The sequence below is a fragment of the Heteronotia binoei genome, chromosome 2 (genome assembly GCF_032191835.1).
Source record: "Heteronotia binoei isolate CCM8104 ecotype False Entrance Well chromosome 2, APGP_CSIRO_Hbin_v1, whole genome shotgun sequence".
Classification (NCBI taxonomy): Eukaryota; Metazoa; Chordata; class Lepidosauria; order Squamata; family Gekkonidae; genus Heteronotia; species Heteronotia binoei.
The window spans coordinates 40,101,450-40,118,737 of NC_083224.1; the positions used below are offsets into that span (position 1 = coordinate 40,101,450).

A 17,288-nucleotide genomic window follows, 5' to 3' on the forward strand; every position below is an offset into this window, starting at 1 on the left:
TGCTTTGGAAGATGGACTGTATGGCGTTATGCCCTTTTTGAGGTTCCTCCTTTCCCTCCCAGGCTCCACCCTCAAATCTCTGGGAATTTCCAAATTCAGAGCTGGCTACCCTACCCCTAAGTTTTATCACACAGTCTGCTCAATTGCTTTCCATTGGATAGTGGATTTCTCCTGACCTTATTGTTGTACAATGGCTTCAGCTTGCCCAACAAACATACGGACCAGAAGCACCTGTGGCCCTTGGATCACAATCTCACAGTCAGAAGCAAAGAGTAAGTGAGAGACTATAGGCGCTTTTATGGAAGGGAGAGACAGCATAATGAGGGAAAATTGAGGACCCCCCCCCCTTATTTGTATAGAATACAATAAATTTAGAATAAGCACCATCTTCTGACTTGGGATGGTACCTTAGTGGCAAAGCTCTTTATTTGCATGGGGATGGTCCTAGATTTCATTCCTGGCATTTCCAGTTACATCTCCTCTACTAGCAGGTGTTGAAGCTTATTGGAAGATGATTTTTTAAGGATATATATTAAAATGAAAAATGTGAAGAACATGTAGATAATATGCTTTATTCAGTAGTTGCAGTGTTCTATTACAAGCAGAGAGCCAGAAGGCCAAAAATCCAATGGTCCCAAAAGGGTTATGCAATACATGATCCACCAAACCAAACGCAGCCTGTATGTAAAGGGGTTCAGTAAGCTTCCTATGTTGTGTGCAAAAACAGAACTTTATGTTGCCAGCCATCTGATGGGCAAGATGGCTGGTGGCTTGTGTTCACCCAATGCACAGGCTTGTTACAAAGCAGGGAGTACATTTGGTGATGTATGCTTCCAGGGATCAGCCATATGGCTCCAGAGCTCAAAAGGAAGTTGTGGGAAAAGGTAGTTATAAAATATATGTTCTTGTTTAACCAATTTTTAAAAAATCATTTCTGATAACTTCACTTTCCTTCACTGCAGAGTTGCTGGGAAAAAGACATCTAAACGCACCAAGTCGATCAATGGATCCCTGTATATCTTCAGGGGCCGAATAAACACAGAAGTCATGGAGGTTGAAAATGTGGAAGATGGGACTGGTAAGGGACATTTAAACAAGTTTTCTCAAAGGGAGTGCCCAACTATGTTCTTTTTCTAAGATGACACTGGATGCTAGTCATTGCAGTTGAGAACCCTTAGTTCAAACGTTTATACAATGAAGTTTGGTATTTGTGTGGCCCTTTGTAAACTCTGTTAGCCTTTTTGAAACTTTCTATAGGATGATGTTAATAACCTGCCTTTTAAAAGACAGCATCAATGTCCTCCATCCTGCCACTCATCACAGCAAAGTTTGAAGCCTTCTTCCAGCCTAAGGAACCTTCTTCCAATGGATCATCCACAAGTGGGAGCAATACTTAAAAGTGGGAGTGCCACTTACTCCTTAGGTTGGCAGAAGGCTCCAGACTAAGCAGAGAGGAAGGATACATGCTCCTGTAAGTTTTCTGAAGTGAGCACATCTCCCTTTCTCCCTGCTGTACAGATTCAACATCTTGCCCCGAGTTGCTGAAAAAGAGGCAAACTATAAATAATGTGAATAAAAATAAATAAAATCTACTGTATTTAACGTTTCACTAGTTTCCCTTATGGTTGTGAATTAGTAAGAAGAAAAATATAGTGCTCTGTGAAACTCTTACATTATCACTGCAGTCCTGTCAATTTTTACATTGTTTTAAACTTTGTTGTGTTTCTACTATAATATTACTGCTCGGGGCAGTTATCATCATGACCTTTGAAATCATACAATAAAAACTCTACCTACTACCTAGCTACCTACTGCCTACATTATCACTAAAAAATCATCTATGGCAGTTGGGAAGGAAGGGATGATTCCCACCAATCAAAGAAGCACTTCTGGTGAGCATATGAGAGAAGGCCTTTTTGCTGGCAGCTGCACAGTTTTGGAACAGCTTTCCCAGGAAGGTCACCTGGCCCCTTCACTTTTGATCTTCAAGAGGTAGTTGAAGACAGCTTTATATAGAACTGTGTTTGACTAATTCCTCCCCCTACATACTTATTGACAGTCCCAATTGGAGATTTTATATTGGGGTCTTTTGTATGTTTTTCTAATTTCTGTTTTATTTGTATTGTAAACCACTTTGAGTTTCCCAAGGTAGGAAGGTGACTAACACATGTGTTAAATAAATAGAAGATAGGAAATCCAAATTGGCATCATCCTACATATCTCTGGTCAGAAGTTAGTTTCACTGGAGGGCCACTTTGAGGAGGGGATGGAGTCCAGCAAGCCAGCAACCTCACTACCATTTTCCTAAATGAACTGGTGCCATGCCTCAGGCCGCATCCATTATTGTACAAATGCCTTCTCTTCCAACTATGTGTGCACCAGATTTAGTGCAGAGGATATTAGTTGCTGATCTCTGTCTTAGACTGATCTTCCAAAGAAAGAAAGCTTATAGCGTACTTGATCATGCATCTTTGACTATGAGGCTCTCCGAAATTTGCACTCTTTTACATGAAACCAGGATCAATCACTCTAAGCCAAGACTTTATACCTGTTTCTTCATGGAGACAGATTGCTCCCCTGTCCTCATTTCCAAAGATGGATGTGCTGAACTTGCTTGCCAACAAGGTGGTTATAGTGCCTATCTAGAACTTGAGAGACCCAAATACCCTTGAAGGTCACTAGGGCTGCAATGCAGGGCCCACTTGTTAGAAAGTAAGTACCATTGAATGCAGTGGGATATACTTCTGAGTAGACATGGTTAGGATTGCATTGCAGGTGACCTTGATCCAGCCGTTGTCTCTCAGCTTAACCAGGAACCCAGACCTTTTGGAAAAATAACATAAGAGAAGCCATGTTGGATCAGGCCAATGGCCCATCCAGTCCAACACTCTGTGCCACACAGTGACCAAAAAAACCAAGTGCCATCAGGAGGTCCACCAGTGAGTCCAGGACACTAGGACTCCCATTGTGCCCCCCTCCACCCCCAGCACCAAGAATACACAGCATCACTGCACCAGACAGAAAGTTACAACAACACGTTGTGGCTAATAGCCACTGATGGACCTCTGTTCCATATGCTTATCCAATCCCCTCTTGAAGCTGTCTGTGCTTATAGCTGCATAGAGGGAAGAGCCATGTATGCCACCCTATTCTTTCTAGTGGAAGGAAGAGATAGAAATGTAACAGATAGATATGAATGGAGCAAGTGCCATTGTATGAGAAGTCCCCTACTCTGTATAGCCACAGGGTGTTGCATGATGTTATGTCCAGTCTGCAACTGTGGTCTGCAGGTCTTGTATCTGAAGCTCTTGGCAGGCCTTGCAGTTTCAGTGAGTGTGTGTACAGCTGAACATTTTTCTACTGACTCCTTCCAGATGGACTTAATATTTTACAGTCTCAGGACTTGCACTCACTGTCTCCTCTCCTTTCCCTTGGTATTTTTGCAGCAGATTACCACAGCAACAATTATACAGTGACAAATGGCTGGAAGATACACAACACTGCCAAAAACAAATGGTTCGTCTGTATGGCCAAGACGGCAGAGGACAAACAGAAGTGGCTGGACGCTATAATCAAGGAAAGGGAGCAGAGAGAGAGTAAGCTCATGACTGGGGGGTGTCTGTGTTTATGGGCTGAGTGAATAAAGAGAATAAGTGACTGTGTGTTTTGTGGCAAGCATGGTCCATCTGAGAAAGGAAGGGAGATCTATGGGTCTTGTGATGTCTTTTTAATGCATGATGGATAAAAAGTTGCTCCTTTTTCACTTTCCCCCTTGGACATTTCAATGCTCAATACTTCCTCTGGTTACAGGAATCACACCACCAATTTCTGTTGCGCTCTATAGTACTTTAGAGCATTGTGTTTTTTTACTTAATGGATTTGCAAGGTTCTTGTTTATAAATAGAACTGGGAAGGAAAAGATCCTGCCTTTGGCTTTTCACTAGATGCTTATTCAGGTCTCTCTTTTTCCCGAGGAGAGAATCTGCATCTTTCTAGAATGTGTGTGTCAAATGCTGTCAAGTTGCTTTTGACTAATGGTGATCTATGAATTAATGACCTCCAAAGCAGCATTAACGGCCTTGCTCAGGTCTTGCAGACTAAGGGACATGGCTTTCTTGCTTGAGTCCATCTATCTCATGTTGGGTTTTCCTCTTTTCCTGCTACCTTCAAGTTTTTCCTAGCATAATGGCCTTTTCCAAGCATAATTAGCAGTTGCTCATCCTGTTTCCGTGTTCCTTAAATGTCTGGATACAGTGGGTAAAATTGACCAAATTGAATTGAAAGCAGGAAATGGTGGCTTGTAGCTGTGAGAAAGTGTAGGTATCTTTGCATTATTTTTTAAAATGATATTTGAATGCTTGTGCATAAAACAAGGATGTGTTGTCTTTTTTACTGTACTTTAAACAAAAATAAACAAAACGCTGAACTGATTTAGGCACTGAGGATTGTGGTAATGGGAGCACAGGGTGTTTATTGTCATTAGTAATGTCACAGGCACTATCCACTAAGTGCCCCTGATGACCAAGTGGATTATGGCTCCCAATAGGCCACTTAATAGTTTTGCACATCTAAGCAACTGGTATAGCAAGCCAAATGAGTTAGGATGTTCCATATGTTATTACGCTACAGTCTTCATGAAGCCATTTCCTCCCTATGATAGTAAAAGCCAGGCAGTGCAGTGGTCTTTCTCTGCTGCAGTCAACATGCTGCCAGATCTCTTGCTGCTGGCAACCTGTGCACCCCACCTCTACTCTTTTGGGCAGCAGGAGAACTTTTAAAAACCTCCATCATACTCATAAATGATGACACTTATGAGGAAAACTCAGCAGTGGTGTCACATTGCTCTAGGAATCACTAGGAACTCTGTGGTAAAACCATAGTTTCCAGAGATTCCTAGAATGAAGAAGAAGATATTGGATTTATATCCCGCCCTCCACTCCGAAGAGTCTCAGAGCGGCTCACAATCTCCTTTACCTTCCTCCCCCACAACAAACACCCTGTGAGGTGGGTGGGGCTGGAGAGGGCTCTCACAGCAGCTGCCCTTTCAAGGACAACCTCTGCGAGAGCTATGGGCTGACCCAAGGTCATGCTAGCAGGTGCAAGTGGAGGAGTGGGGAATCAAACCCGGTTCTCCCAGATAAGAGTCCACACACTTAACCACTACACCAAACTGGCTCTCCTGACATAACATCATTTCTGGTTTTCCCCAGGTGACATCATGTTGCACATGGTGACAGCCAGTTGTCCTCAAAAATCCTTTTTTTAAAAAATGAAAATTTAAAAACATCAGAAGAATGTTGCTGAATCAGACCGCTTTGTCCATCTAGTCCAGCATCTTGTTTTACACGGTGGCCAACTAGTTGCCCTGGAAGGCCAAGGCCTTCTCATGATGTTGCCTTCTAGCACTGGTGTTTAGGTGTGCATCTTCTGAATAGAGGATTTCCCTTATAGTCACCATGCTAGTAGGCTTTGATGGATGTGTTCTCTGTGAATCTGTCTAATCCCTGTTTAAGTCATTGATGCTTATGGCCAAGGCTTTATAGTGCTTCTGGAACTCTGTTAAGAATGGGATTCTCCTGATCTCCTTCGGGAGATTTTTCCAGTGAACAGCTGCCATGGCTCAGAAGGAACATACTTGAGCCATGGCAGATGAGATAGACCTAAGGGACAGAACACTCCAGAGAAAGCCCTGGGAAGTTCTAAATTGGCACCCTGACCCATAGGAAAGAGGATCCTTCAGGTGTTATGGAACTGTGCCATACACATTAAACTGCGGCAAGTTAAGAAAGAATGCAGAAACAATTTTTAAATATGCTTTGTTGTGTGCGAATTGTTGGATTCTTGCCAATGATGAAAACAAAAGCAGTTTCAGCGTATGAGTCAAGCCTAACCTAGATAAATGATGATTCGTAATTTCTGGCTTGATATATGTAAGGATAGGAATGCCCCTGTAGACAAGCAAATTAGAGGTTCTCCATCTTCCAAAGAAAATTCATGTACATTAGAAGTGGGAGGAAAACCTAGTGTTTAATCCTGGCAGTAGAAGGAGGACCAAAGTAGGACAGTTTAAGTAGGATTGTCACATACTTTTCTTAGGTACTCATCCACACAAGGCATGCTCAAAGATAGTAATTATCATATGACATTGTGTGTAGAATAGTCAGGAGATCCTAAGATTGTCTAACAGCCAGTCATTCTAACTCTTTTAGTGTAATGCACCATTAGGTGGCATGCTAGACTTCTTTTTAAGGCAGGAGACAGGTGGTTTTACCATTGCCTGCGTGTCATGCCCCTGGTATTCCATCCAAATACTAGTCAAGGCTGACCCCGCTTACAGTATGTCACAGAAGTGAGTACACCCCCTCACATTTTGTAAATATTTAAGTATATCTTTTCATGTGACAACACTGAAGAAATGACACTGGGCTACAAAGTAAAGTAGTGAGTCTGCAGCTTGTATAACAGTGCAAATGTGTTGTCCCCTCAAAATTACACAACACACAGCCATTAATGTCTAAACTGCTGGCAACAAAAGTGAGTACACCCCTAAGTGATAATGTCCAAATGGGGCCCAAGTAGCCGTTTTCCCTCCCTGGTGTCATGTGACTCGGTAGTGGTGCAAGGTATCATGTGTGAAGGGGGAGCAGGTTATCACTCTCACTCCCTCATACTGGTCACTGGAAGTTCCACATGGCACCTCATGGCAATGAACTCTTTGAGGATCTGAAAAAATGAATTGTTGCTCTACGTAAAGATGGCCTAGGCTATAAGAAGATTGCCAAGACCCTGAAACTGAGCTGCGGCATGGTGGCCAAGACCATACAGTGGTTTAACAGGACAGGTTCCACTCAGAACAGACCTCGCCATGGTCGACCAAAGAGTGCCCGTGCTCAGCATCATATCCAGAGGTTGGCTTTGGGAAATAGACTTATGAGTGCTGCCAGCACTGCTGCAGAGGTTGAAGGGGTGGGGGGTCAACCTGTCAGTGCTCATACCATACGCCGCACGCTGCAACAAATTGGTCTGCAGGGCTGTCGTCCCAGAAGAAAGCCTCTTCTAAAGATGATGCACAAGAAAGCCCGCAAACGGTTTGCTGAAGACAAGCAGATTTCTGGAACCATGCCCTGTGGTCCAATGAGACCAAGATAAACTTATTTGGTTCAGTTAGTGTCAAGCGTGTGTGGCTGCAACCAGGTGAGGAGTACAAAGACAAATGTGTCTTGCCTATAGTCAAGCATGGTGGTGGGAATGTCATGGTCTGGGGCTGCATGAGTGCTGCCGGCAGTGGGGAACTACAGTTCATTGATGGAACCATGAATGCCAATATGTACTGTGACATACTGAAGCAGAGCATGATCCCCTCCCTTCAGAGACTGGGCCACAGAGAAGCATTCCAACACAATAATGATCCCAAACACACCTCCAAAATGACCACTGCCTTGCTAAAGAAGCTGAGGGTAAAGGTGATGGACTGGCCAAGCATGTCTCCAGACCAAAACCCTATTGAGCATCTGTGGGGCATCCTGAAACGAAAGGTGGAGGTGCACAAGGTCTCTAACATCCACCAGCTACGTGACTGGAGGAGTGGAAGAGGACTCCAGTGGCAACCTGTGAAGCTCTGGTGAACTCTGCCCAAGAGGGTTAAGGCAGTGCTGGAAAATAATGGTGGTCACACAAAATATTGACACTTTGGGCCCCATTTGGACAATGTAACTGTGTGGCCTCAAATTTGTGAACTGCCCTGAACCTGTCTCGGCGGAGAGGGCGGGATATAAATCAAATAAACAATTGTCACTTAGGGGTGTACTCACTTTTGCTGCCAGAAGTTTAGACATTAATGGTTGTGTGTTGCGTAATTTTGAGGGGACGGCACATTTACATTGTTATACAAGCTGTAGACTCACTACTTTACATTGTAGCCCAGTGTCATTTCTTCAGTGTTGTCCCATGAAAAGATATATTTAAATATTTATAAAATGTGAGGGGGTGTACTCACTTCTGTGACATACTGTAGTTTCTGAGATCAGGCTTACCTGAGCTATCTGGGTCAGGGCCTTGCTCAAAGGTAGGGCAGGAGCTCCCTTTCTCTTTCTTTTCTCCTTCCTGGCCTGCCATCTTCATTGCCTGTTATTATGCTATAGAACTTGCTTCTAGGCTGTTTAAGATTTTTCTAAATAACTCTTATTTCTTCCAGGCCTGTTCTTGGAACATTGAACACTCAGTCAGTTATCTTGGATAAACATGTTTGAACCAGTGCAGAGGAATGATTAATGTTGTCAGACTATGAATATGGTCTGGAAGACCCTGGGTCAAATACCCACTCTGCCATGAAGCTTGTTGGGTGATCTTGGGCCAATCACATCCTCTCAGAACACCTTACTTCATATACTTGGTGTGAAGATGAAAGAGAGGAGAGCAAAATTGATGTCTGCTGCCGTGAATGCCTACATTAAAGAGAAGGCACTCTATTTGGATACTAGAAAGTGGTTTTTGGTCGGCAACTGAAAGCAGAAATTGATTTGTCTCTCTCTAGGCTAGATGATTTAGTCTGCAGTGTGACATAGCTGCAACAAAGCCTAATGCAGTTTTGGGCTGCATTGGCAAAAACACAGTATCCAAATCACAGGAAGGAAAATCCTCTGTTCTGTGCTGGTCAGACCTCATCTGTGGTCACTTCTGAGAGCTGTTTTTTAAAGAAGGATGCAGACCAAATGGAGAAATAGAGAGTGGTCAGGGATCTAAGAAACACCTTTTAAGGAAAGCGTGAAAAAATTAGGTTAGCCTGTCGAAGAGGACAGATGATGGATATGATCTCACTGTTCAGATACCGGGTCCCACCCCAGAGCCTTGATGGAGGCAGTAAGTAAGGGACAGGCAGAACTTCAGGCAGTACTCTGACAGTGGAACCCAGGACTTTATTGTTGAAAGCGATCTGTGCAGTAAACTAGAACCGTAACTGGTGTCTGGAGTCTGCCTTTTATCAGAGAGGCTGGAGAATGGTGAAATGTCCCAGTAGAGAAGTGGCACCTGGACCCCAGAAACTTGCAGGGCTGTCAGCTAGAAGAGGGGCAACAGTGGGAGGGCTTCTAGTGTCCTGGCCTCATTGGTGGACCTCCTGATGGCACCTGGTATTTTTGACCACTGTGTGACAGAGTGTTGGACTGGATGGGCCATTGGCCTGCTCCAACATGGCTTCTCTTGTGTTCTTATGACTTGTTTTCAGCTGTTCCAGAGGACTGGACTTAATAGGCAAAGTTCGGGGTAGAGTAGCGTTGAACATTCACAGAAACTTCCTAATGGTAATAACTGACAGTAGGACCAGTTTCCTGGGGGAGGGGCTCTCCATTGGAGGCCTTCAGATAGAGGCAGGGTAGCCAGAGGGTACAAGGCTTTCATTCTGGGTTTCCTTCACTGAACAGGGGATTTGACTAGCTGGCCTATCAGGCCACTTTCCAACTCTATTGGATTCTATTTCAACTCTAATGATTCTATTTCAAAAGCCTTTCCTGATCTTAAAATCTGTTTTGTTGTTTGGGTTTCTTGGAACTTTGTAAAATAACCAAGAGATAAAAGTGCATAAGAAGCTGAAACTGCAGAACAAAAAAGAAGAGAAATACATGCGATTAAATAGGGAAAGTACATTTCAGGAAGTGAGAGGGGCTAAGTTGGATAGTTAAAGGTTAGGACTTTTTTCCTGTTATCCATGACTGTTCATCTACATTTTGTTTTTGATGAAGATGGAGTTTTCCCCTCATCACACTTTGCTAGTACTAACATTATTTTCAGCCTTTGGTTGCACAACACGTTCCACTGCCCACTTGTACAGTCAGCATAAGGGATAGTGTAATCATAAGGGAAATAAACTGCTGGGAAACTGCAAAACAAAGTACTGGAATTAAACCATCTGATCAGTAAATTAAAGTACTAGAATTAAACCATCTGATCAGCCAACTGAAACTAAATCCATCTAAGACAGAGGTCCTGTGTCTGGCCCGGGGTGGAATAGGTACAGGAATAAGGCTCCCAACCATTGGCTGGGCACTTCTGTTGCTGGTGCTGGGGGTCCGGAGCCTTGGGGTTATTCTGGATGGCTCATTATCTATGAAGACCCAGGTCACCACAGTAGGCAGGTCTGCCTTGAGCTATCTATGGCAGGTGAAACAACTGGCTCTTTGCCTATCCATCCAGGATCTGGCCACAGTGTTCCATGCAACAGTCGCTTCCAGACTAGATTACTGCAGCTCACTCTACATGGGCTTGCCCTTGAATCTGATCTGGAAACTCCAACTGGTGCAGAATGCTGCAGCATGCCTGCTTGCTGCAGCGCCTATACAGATGTGCATGCAACTAGTGCTCTGCCAGCTGCACTGGTTACCAGTTGAGAACTGGATCCAGTTCAAGGTGTTCGTTCTGACCTTCAAAGCCCTGAATGGCCTGGGACTGGCATATCTGCGAGACTACCTCTTCCCATATACCCCCCAGAGAGCCTTATGCTCCATGGATCAACATCTGCTGGTAATCCCTGCCCCAAAAGAAGTCCACTTAGCCTCAACCCAGGCCAGGGCATTCTCTGTCCTGGCCCCTACTTGGTGGAACAAGCTCCCATTGGAGATTTGGGCCCTGCAGTGACTGTTGCAGTTAGGGTTGCCAATTCAAGAAATATCTGGAGACTTTGGGGGTGGATCCAGGAGACTTTGGGGGGTGGAGCCAGGAGACTTTGGGGGGTGGAGCCAGGCGCAAGGGTGTGACAAGCATAAATGAACTCCAAGGGAGTTCTGGCCATCATGTTTAAAGGGACAGCATACCTTCCTTCCTTCCATAGGAAATAATGGATAGGGGCACCTTCTTTTGGGGCTTATAGAATTGGACCCCCTGGTCCAATCGTTTTGAAACTTTGGGGGGGGTATTTTGGGGAGAGGCACTAGATTCTATACTGAAAAATTGGTGCCTCTAACTCAAAAAACAGCCCCCCCCCCAGAGCCCCTGATACCTCCAGATCAATTCCCCGTTATACCCTAGGAGAATCGATCTCCACATAGGGAATAATGAAGTGCCCAGCAGACATTTCCTTCCCTCTACCCCATTTCTGGCTACTCTGAATCGAGGGATTGGCATTTCTACTCACAAGTTGCTGCCAACTTCTTCAAAGTAACACAGTCACACCATCCCAAGAGGAAGCCTTTCCAAATGGCGACTGAAGCCTCCAGAGGTGGAAAGTCACATGGTGACCAGCTGACTGGGGGCGGGAAGGAGCCTGGGAAAGTGGAAGAACCCCTGCTGGGACCTGGGGATTGGCAAGCCTAGTTGCAGTTCTGCAGGGCCTGTAAGACAGAGCTGTTCCACCAGGCATTCAACTGAGGCGGTGGACATTTTGTTCTGTGGCCTCCTTGCTGCAGGGACCCTGATGAAATAATTCTGTCAACTCATTTATCTTATACCAGCTGGGGTGTGTGTGGAAGGAGTGGGGGCAACTGATACCACCAACTGCAGATTTGGAATTTGTTTTTATACTGTTACATTGCTTTTAGATTGTATATTGTTTTATTATATGTATCTTATTTTAACCTTGTATTATTGACTTTTGTTATCTGCTCAGAGCCCATTTGGGAAAGGGCAGGCTATAAATCAAAATGAATGAATGAATGAGTCTGTGAGGTGTAGTGGTTAGAGTACTGGGTTTAGGAGACCTGGGTTCAAATCCCCACTCAGCCATGAAGCTCAACAGTGACATTGGGGGAGGAGCTGTGGTAGGTGGGTGTTGCTGTGAAAAGCATGAAGATGAGGAAAGCTACTTCCAGCCAGAGTAGATTATATAGATGACTGGTTTGATGCAGTATAAAGCTGTGCCCCAAGAGCAGCTGCCTCAAGGTGTGAGACCTTTTCGAGATCATGCCACTATCAGTGCTGGAATGAGACATCTTGGCAGCCCTTTCTCTTTAGTCTCCATCCTAAAACGACCTGGGTAGGAGAGGCATTGCAAACTTCTGCTTTCCTCAAAGCTTGATAATGTTGCAGATGCAGAAAGCATAGCATTACACAGGCTGCTCTCGCTCACAACCTGACTTTGCAAATTACCTTTGGCAGAATTTGTCAGCAAGCATAGCTGAGCAACATCATGGTATGGGGGAAGATGGCAGTCTGCCAGGATGCTTGCTCTGCCAAAATCCTTTCATCAGACATCAGCTAATGAAAACAAATGTAGATTCTGCAAAACAAAACATTACTCCCCCCCCCCCCCCCATCACTTAAGAGCATCTAATGTTAGGGCTGATGTCGTATGTTGAGCCCTACAGTTATGAAGGTTCGCTTTAACATTTGCTCCCCAAATATTAGGCAGAATAAATGCATTCATTTAGATGTTCATGCCTCACCATTCTTCTAGTGGGGACCTGAAGGTCACCCAGCTGGCCTCTGAAGTAGAGTAGGAATTTGAGCTTGGTTCTTCTAGATCAGGGGTGGCCAAACTTCTTATTGTAAGAGCCACACAGAATAAATGTCAGATGTTTGAGTTCAGCAAGACATGAACGTCATATGTTTGAGAGCTGGAATGAATGAAAGAAGGAAGGCAAATAGATGGGGAGAGAGAGGTGGAAAGAAAGTAATTTTAATTTAAATGCTGGTTTGGTTTGGAGAAGTGATTTAAAGAGATAAATGCCTTCTCCAAGCCAACCAATGGGGCAGTGGGTTATTTGAGAGCCGCACAATATGTGTGAAAGAAACACGTAGCTCCCAAGCTGTGGTTTGGCCACCTGTGTCCTAGATCATGACATTCTAGCCTGTGTACCATTCTGGAAGTTTGCTCCAGTACTCTCTTTTCTATGCGTGGCCTAAGGATGAGAAACTTTAGTGCTGGTAGATGATTTCTTCCCATTGCATTTGATTTTTGTAGCCTTCTGAATTCCACCAACATGCTCAAGCCCAGCGTCCACCGCTATGTCATGTCCACCATACATTAAAGACCTTGTCACAATTGTTGGTTGCCCATGTGACTTTTCCAGAATTCTAAACAGGGGCTCAACATGTCCCTAAAATTTTACCTATGGATTCATGTGTGTACATCTGCAGTCTTTTTAAAAAGAGACTTTGGTTGTAACACATAATAAAAGTGGGGGAGGGGTGATACTAGACTACTTTCAACCAAGTTTGCTCCAATGCTCTCTTTTCTATGCCTGGCCTAAGGATGAGAAACCATTGCATTTGAATTTTGTAGCCTTCTGTCTATCTGCGCGGCTTCAGTTTTGGCTTTGTATCATGTTTGTTGTTTGATCAGGGAGAGTTTAAGGGGAAACCATTGCTTCTGTATTCCAGGTCTGAAGTTAGGCATGGAGAGGGATGCCTATGTCATGATTGCCGAGAAAGGGGAGAAGCTGTATCACATGATGATGAACAAGAAAGTGAACCTTATCAAAGACAGGAGGAGAAAATTAAGCACTGTTCCCAAGTGCTTTCTTGGCAAGTAAGTGACCGTTTTGGTTGAAAAGGCCCTTTCATACCAATTAACGGAAAGGGCTGCGGGTTTTTCTGTGGATGGTATTGTGAAGCTGAATCAGGCATGCTTTGATGGGACTTAATTGGAAAGATCTTTAACCTCCATTACCATTAGTTTATTAAAATTAATCATTAATTACTTCTTCATGCTCTTGGTGTGTGTGATGGGAGCAAATCTGATGGTGGGAAGGAGGGTATAACTCACAAGCTTTCCTTCATATCTGCTGAAAGAGTGGGGAGAAACTACACACACAATGAATGTGGGAATTACAAGTGTGGAAATGCTTTTGACAGTGCATCTTCCTGTCTTTCTAGTTCTCCTCTTTTTAATTTAGAAAAAAATATACTTTTTTCCATTACTGTTCAAGCTTCCCAAGAGCTGTGTCTGCTTCAGTATCAAATCCAGATGCATAGATTTAACAGGACGCCTCCTGTCTTGGGAAAGTCAAAACACTTTTTCAAAGTGTGTGGGGGGGAGCACTATCATAGCCAGGCCAGACTTCAGGAAGTTATTGTGAAAGGTGCAGAGATTTGCCTCAGAAAGACATTCATAATGGAAGGGATAGAAAATGCAATCGAGGGGCATGGACAAAAAGAGAGTTTGATAGGGTGTTCATGCTAGCGGTTATGCAGTATTTGGCATGGATCTGTGGAGTCAATGGAGGTAATCTGAGAGGGCTTTTCCATCTTGGCCATTCGGAACTGAATTTATCATCCAGGAAGTCTTTTCTAGGGGCAGCTGATCCAGCTGTCTGGCCTCCCTCTTGTTTCCCCGAGTATTGTAACAAGGCAGTTTCAGTGTTGTGGAACAGCAGCATGAGGTTGTGCCCTCCTGCCCGACTGAAGGGCAGGCTTGAAAGGAAGGCTGATATTTCTGTCGTGGCAGATTCACAGAGCGAACTTTGATAACTTGGAGGGGGAAAGAACGGATAAGACTTTCCATGTTTGGCAGACTGGGAAGGAGCACACATAGTTGAGTGTCTTTTGGACTTTGTATGCATATTTTTGCTATCCGTATTGCAGATAAAGCAAACGCCAGCTGTGGAATTCCTTGTTGTTCTGCTTTTTATTTCTTGGGGGGGGGGGTAAATATTTCACCCTGGTCATTTAATTGCCTGCTCTGCTATCTTGCCTTAAAAATATCCATAAAGCTGCTGCTACAGTGCATTTGTTAACGTCTTGATGGGAAGCTTCCTCCTCCTGCATTTTAGTCCTGGGCTCCAGATACGGAGCTATCAGCATGCCTTAATCTTATCCTGTAGCAATCTTGCTATTTCAGGCACAGCTCCCTAATCCCTCCAAGAAAGAAGTGTGGGGGGAAAGAAGATGAAGAAAATTCTTTGTGGATTGCTAACTATAGCAACTTGGAGGCTATTCTAGTCCTGACCACCCAGCAGAGCTCAGACGAAACACTTCAATCATCCCAACCAAGACCCTGTTGCAATCCTGTTATTTCACATCTGGCCTTCCCTTAAACAGTTCCCTTCTCCAAAAACTTGACCTGCATATTTTCTTGCCATTCTAGTCTTAAATACCAGACAAGCCTCTTGTTATGTATATCAGATTGCGCTTGTGTAGTTTATTTGACAGTTCTGAGTTGTATACATTGCTGTCGGCAGAGATTTTGGTTTTGGCCGCAAACATATTTGCTCATTTTGTAACAGCCTCACTTAATTCTCTCCTGATTCCAACTTCTTTAGTTTCGGATCAAAGTTGAGTCTGACGTAAGGTTTTGCATTCGTGCATGTGACTGCTGGGAGTAATCCCATGGGTGCATTACCATTGCAGTTCAACAGCACAGTCCTTTGACCCTTTCAAGTTTTTCACTCACTTTCCTGTGTGAAAGGAAGTGCTGTTGAGCTGTCCAAAACTGTGGGCCAGTGCTTTTTGCTATCGCGATAATAACTCATGAGCATGCTTGCACAAGTCACATTGGAATATAAGACCCATATAATGTTTTGAGGGATCATCCTGTGAACAGCTACACTGTCACCTGTAGAAAAGTTACAGAATTTTCTCTAAAACAGTAAAGAAACTTCATCTATCCCTGTGGGTAGACTGCATGCATTATTACACTTAGATGGATGCTCTTTCCACGTATGCCTCAGACGATTTAGCCAATTTTAATGTGGTTTGTATTATTAGTTTATTTTAAAAAGTGTATAGCTCACATGCTCAGCCCTCCAAATGCAGCGTACACAATAATTACTAAAATTATCAAGAGGGCACCATTCAAACACCAGGAAAGATAACAGCCAGTAGCCACATTCAATAGGAACCTATCTTCAGCCAACAAACAAACAGAAACTATCTACAGATATAGTGGAAAGGACAGCTTCTATTCCTGGCATCTCCAATTGAAGAGTCAGATGTTGTGATTATGGAAGAGTTCAACCTAAGACCCTGGAGAGCAGCTGCCAGTCAGGTACACGTACTGACCACGATAGATCAGTGGTCTGATTTAGTGCAAGGCAGCTTCATCTGCAAACAACCAAATACCAGAAGTGATCAGAAAAGGCTAGGTGCAAGACAGACAGCTGTGGAAGAGAACTTTGGAAGATAAAGTGCCACCACAGAGAAGGCTATGTCTCTGCTTAACAACCCCTTTAATCTCTGAAGGTCAGGGTATACAGAGCATGGCCTCTCTTGAAGATCTGAATTGACTAATATAGCTTGCAGTACTTTGGATTAATATATTTATCTTGCTTGCAATCATATCTCATAAAGCAGAACTCACATGATGGAAATGCCCTTTCCTAGAGGGGAAAAACCCTTCCCTGTCATGTAGAACCCTTCACCCTGAAATGGGAGTTTTTATATGGAGGAACATTCAGTCATCTTCAGTCTAAAGAGGTTCACAAGAGTCTGCCATGACAGTGAGAACTGGGTTTCTACAGAAACCTTCCTGCATGTACATTAATAATCTTCCTATCTCACTGAGGTATCCTTTAGACAATGCAGGAACCATCTGTGTAAACGTGTACTTGTACTGGAAAGAGCTCACCTCCAAGTAAACTGTGCAGGTAGCACAGGTGATCAGTTATGAATCGCAATGCAACACGTGCTTATTCCATGAAGAATATGTTGCATGTGCAAAAATTGGAGACTGGGACCTTTCAGCTTAGAAAAAGATGATGTGGAGACCGGATTGCGGTTTATAGAATGAAACAGAATGGATAGAGAGAACTTTTTCTCTCCATCCCATAATACTGGCACTTTAGGGCACCCAGCGAAGCTGATGGGCAATGTATTTAGGATGAAGAAAAGGAAGTACTTCTTTACTCAATGAGTCATTCAAATGAGGAATTCTCTACCAGGAGATGTAGTGATGACATCAAAAGCATATTCAATAAATTAATGGAGGACAAAGGTCTCTGAATACTAATGCTAGGAGGTACCATCAGGGGAGGACCTTAGCTCCATGCCCTGTTGTTAGCCCTCTGTAGTAACCAGTTGGCTACAATGGATTTTGGACCATAGATCTGATCCAGCATGGCTCTTTTTCTGTGTTTTTTTTTTTAAATTATTCTTATAATTTTAGGCACATGATTGCAAACATTGTATGAGTCATAATGCACACAAAGTATTTATTTTATTAATTTATTTTATTTAGATCTCATCTTTCTCCTCAGTGGAGACCACGTTGTTCCCCTGTCATCTGTGTTATCCTCACAACAGCCCTGAGAGGTAGGCTAGGTTGAGAATATGTGACTGGCCCAAGGTCACCCAGCAGACTTCCATGGCAGAATGGGCATTCAAACCTGAGTTTCCTCGATTCCAGTCTGACACTCTAACCACTA

General features: G+C 43.8%; 1 protein-coding gene across 3 annotated transcripts in view; it reads left to right on the forward strand.

The window, feature by feature from the left end:
* The window catches only part of PREX1 (phosphatidylinositol-3,4,5-trisphosphate dependent Rac exchange factor 1), a 346,981-nt gene that overhangs the window by 206,416 nt on the left and 123,277 nt on the right, over positions 1 to 17,288 (forward strand). For 2 of the 3 annotated variants that reach the window (XM_060230830.1, XM_060230832.1), the window contains exons 8-10: positions 963 to 1,078; positions 3,447 to 3,596; positions 13,309 to 13,456. In XM_060230830.1, the coding sequence (XP_060086813.1) occupies positions 963 to 1,078; positions 3,447 to 3,596; positions 13,309 to 13,456 (414 nt within the window). The remainder of the gene's footprint in view (positions 1 to 962; positions 1,079 to 3,446; positions 3,597 to 13,308; positions 13,457 to 17,288) is intronic. The other variant, XM_060230833.1, reaches the window with a different exon arrangement.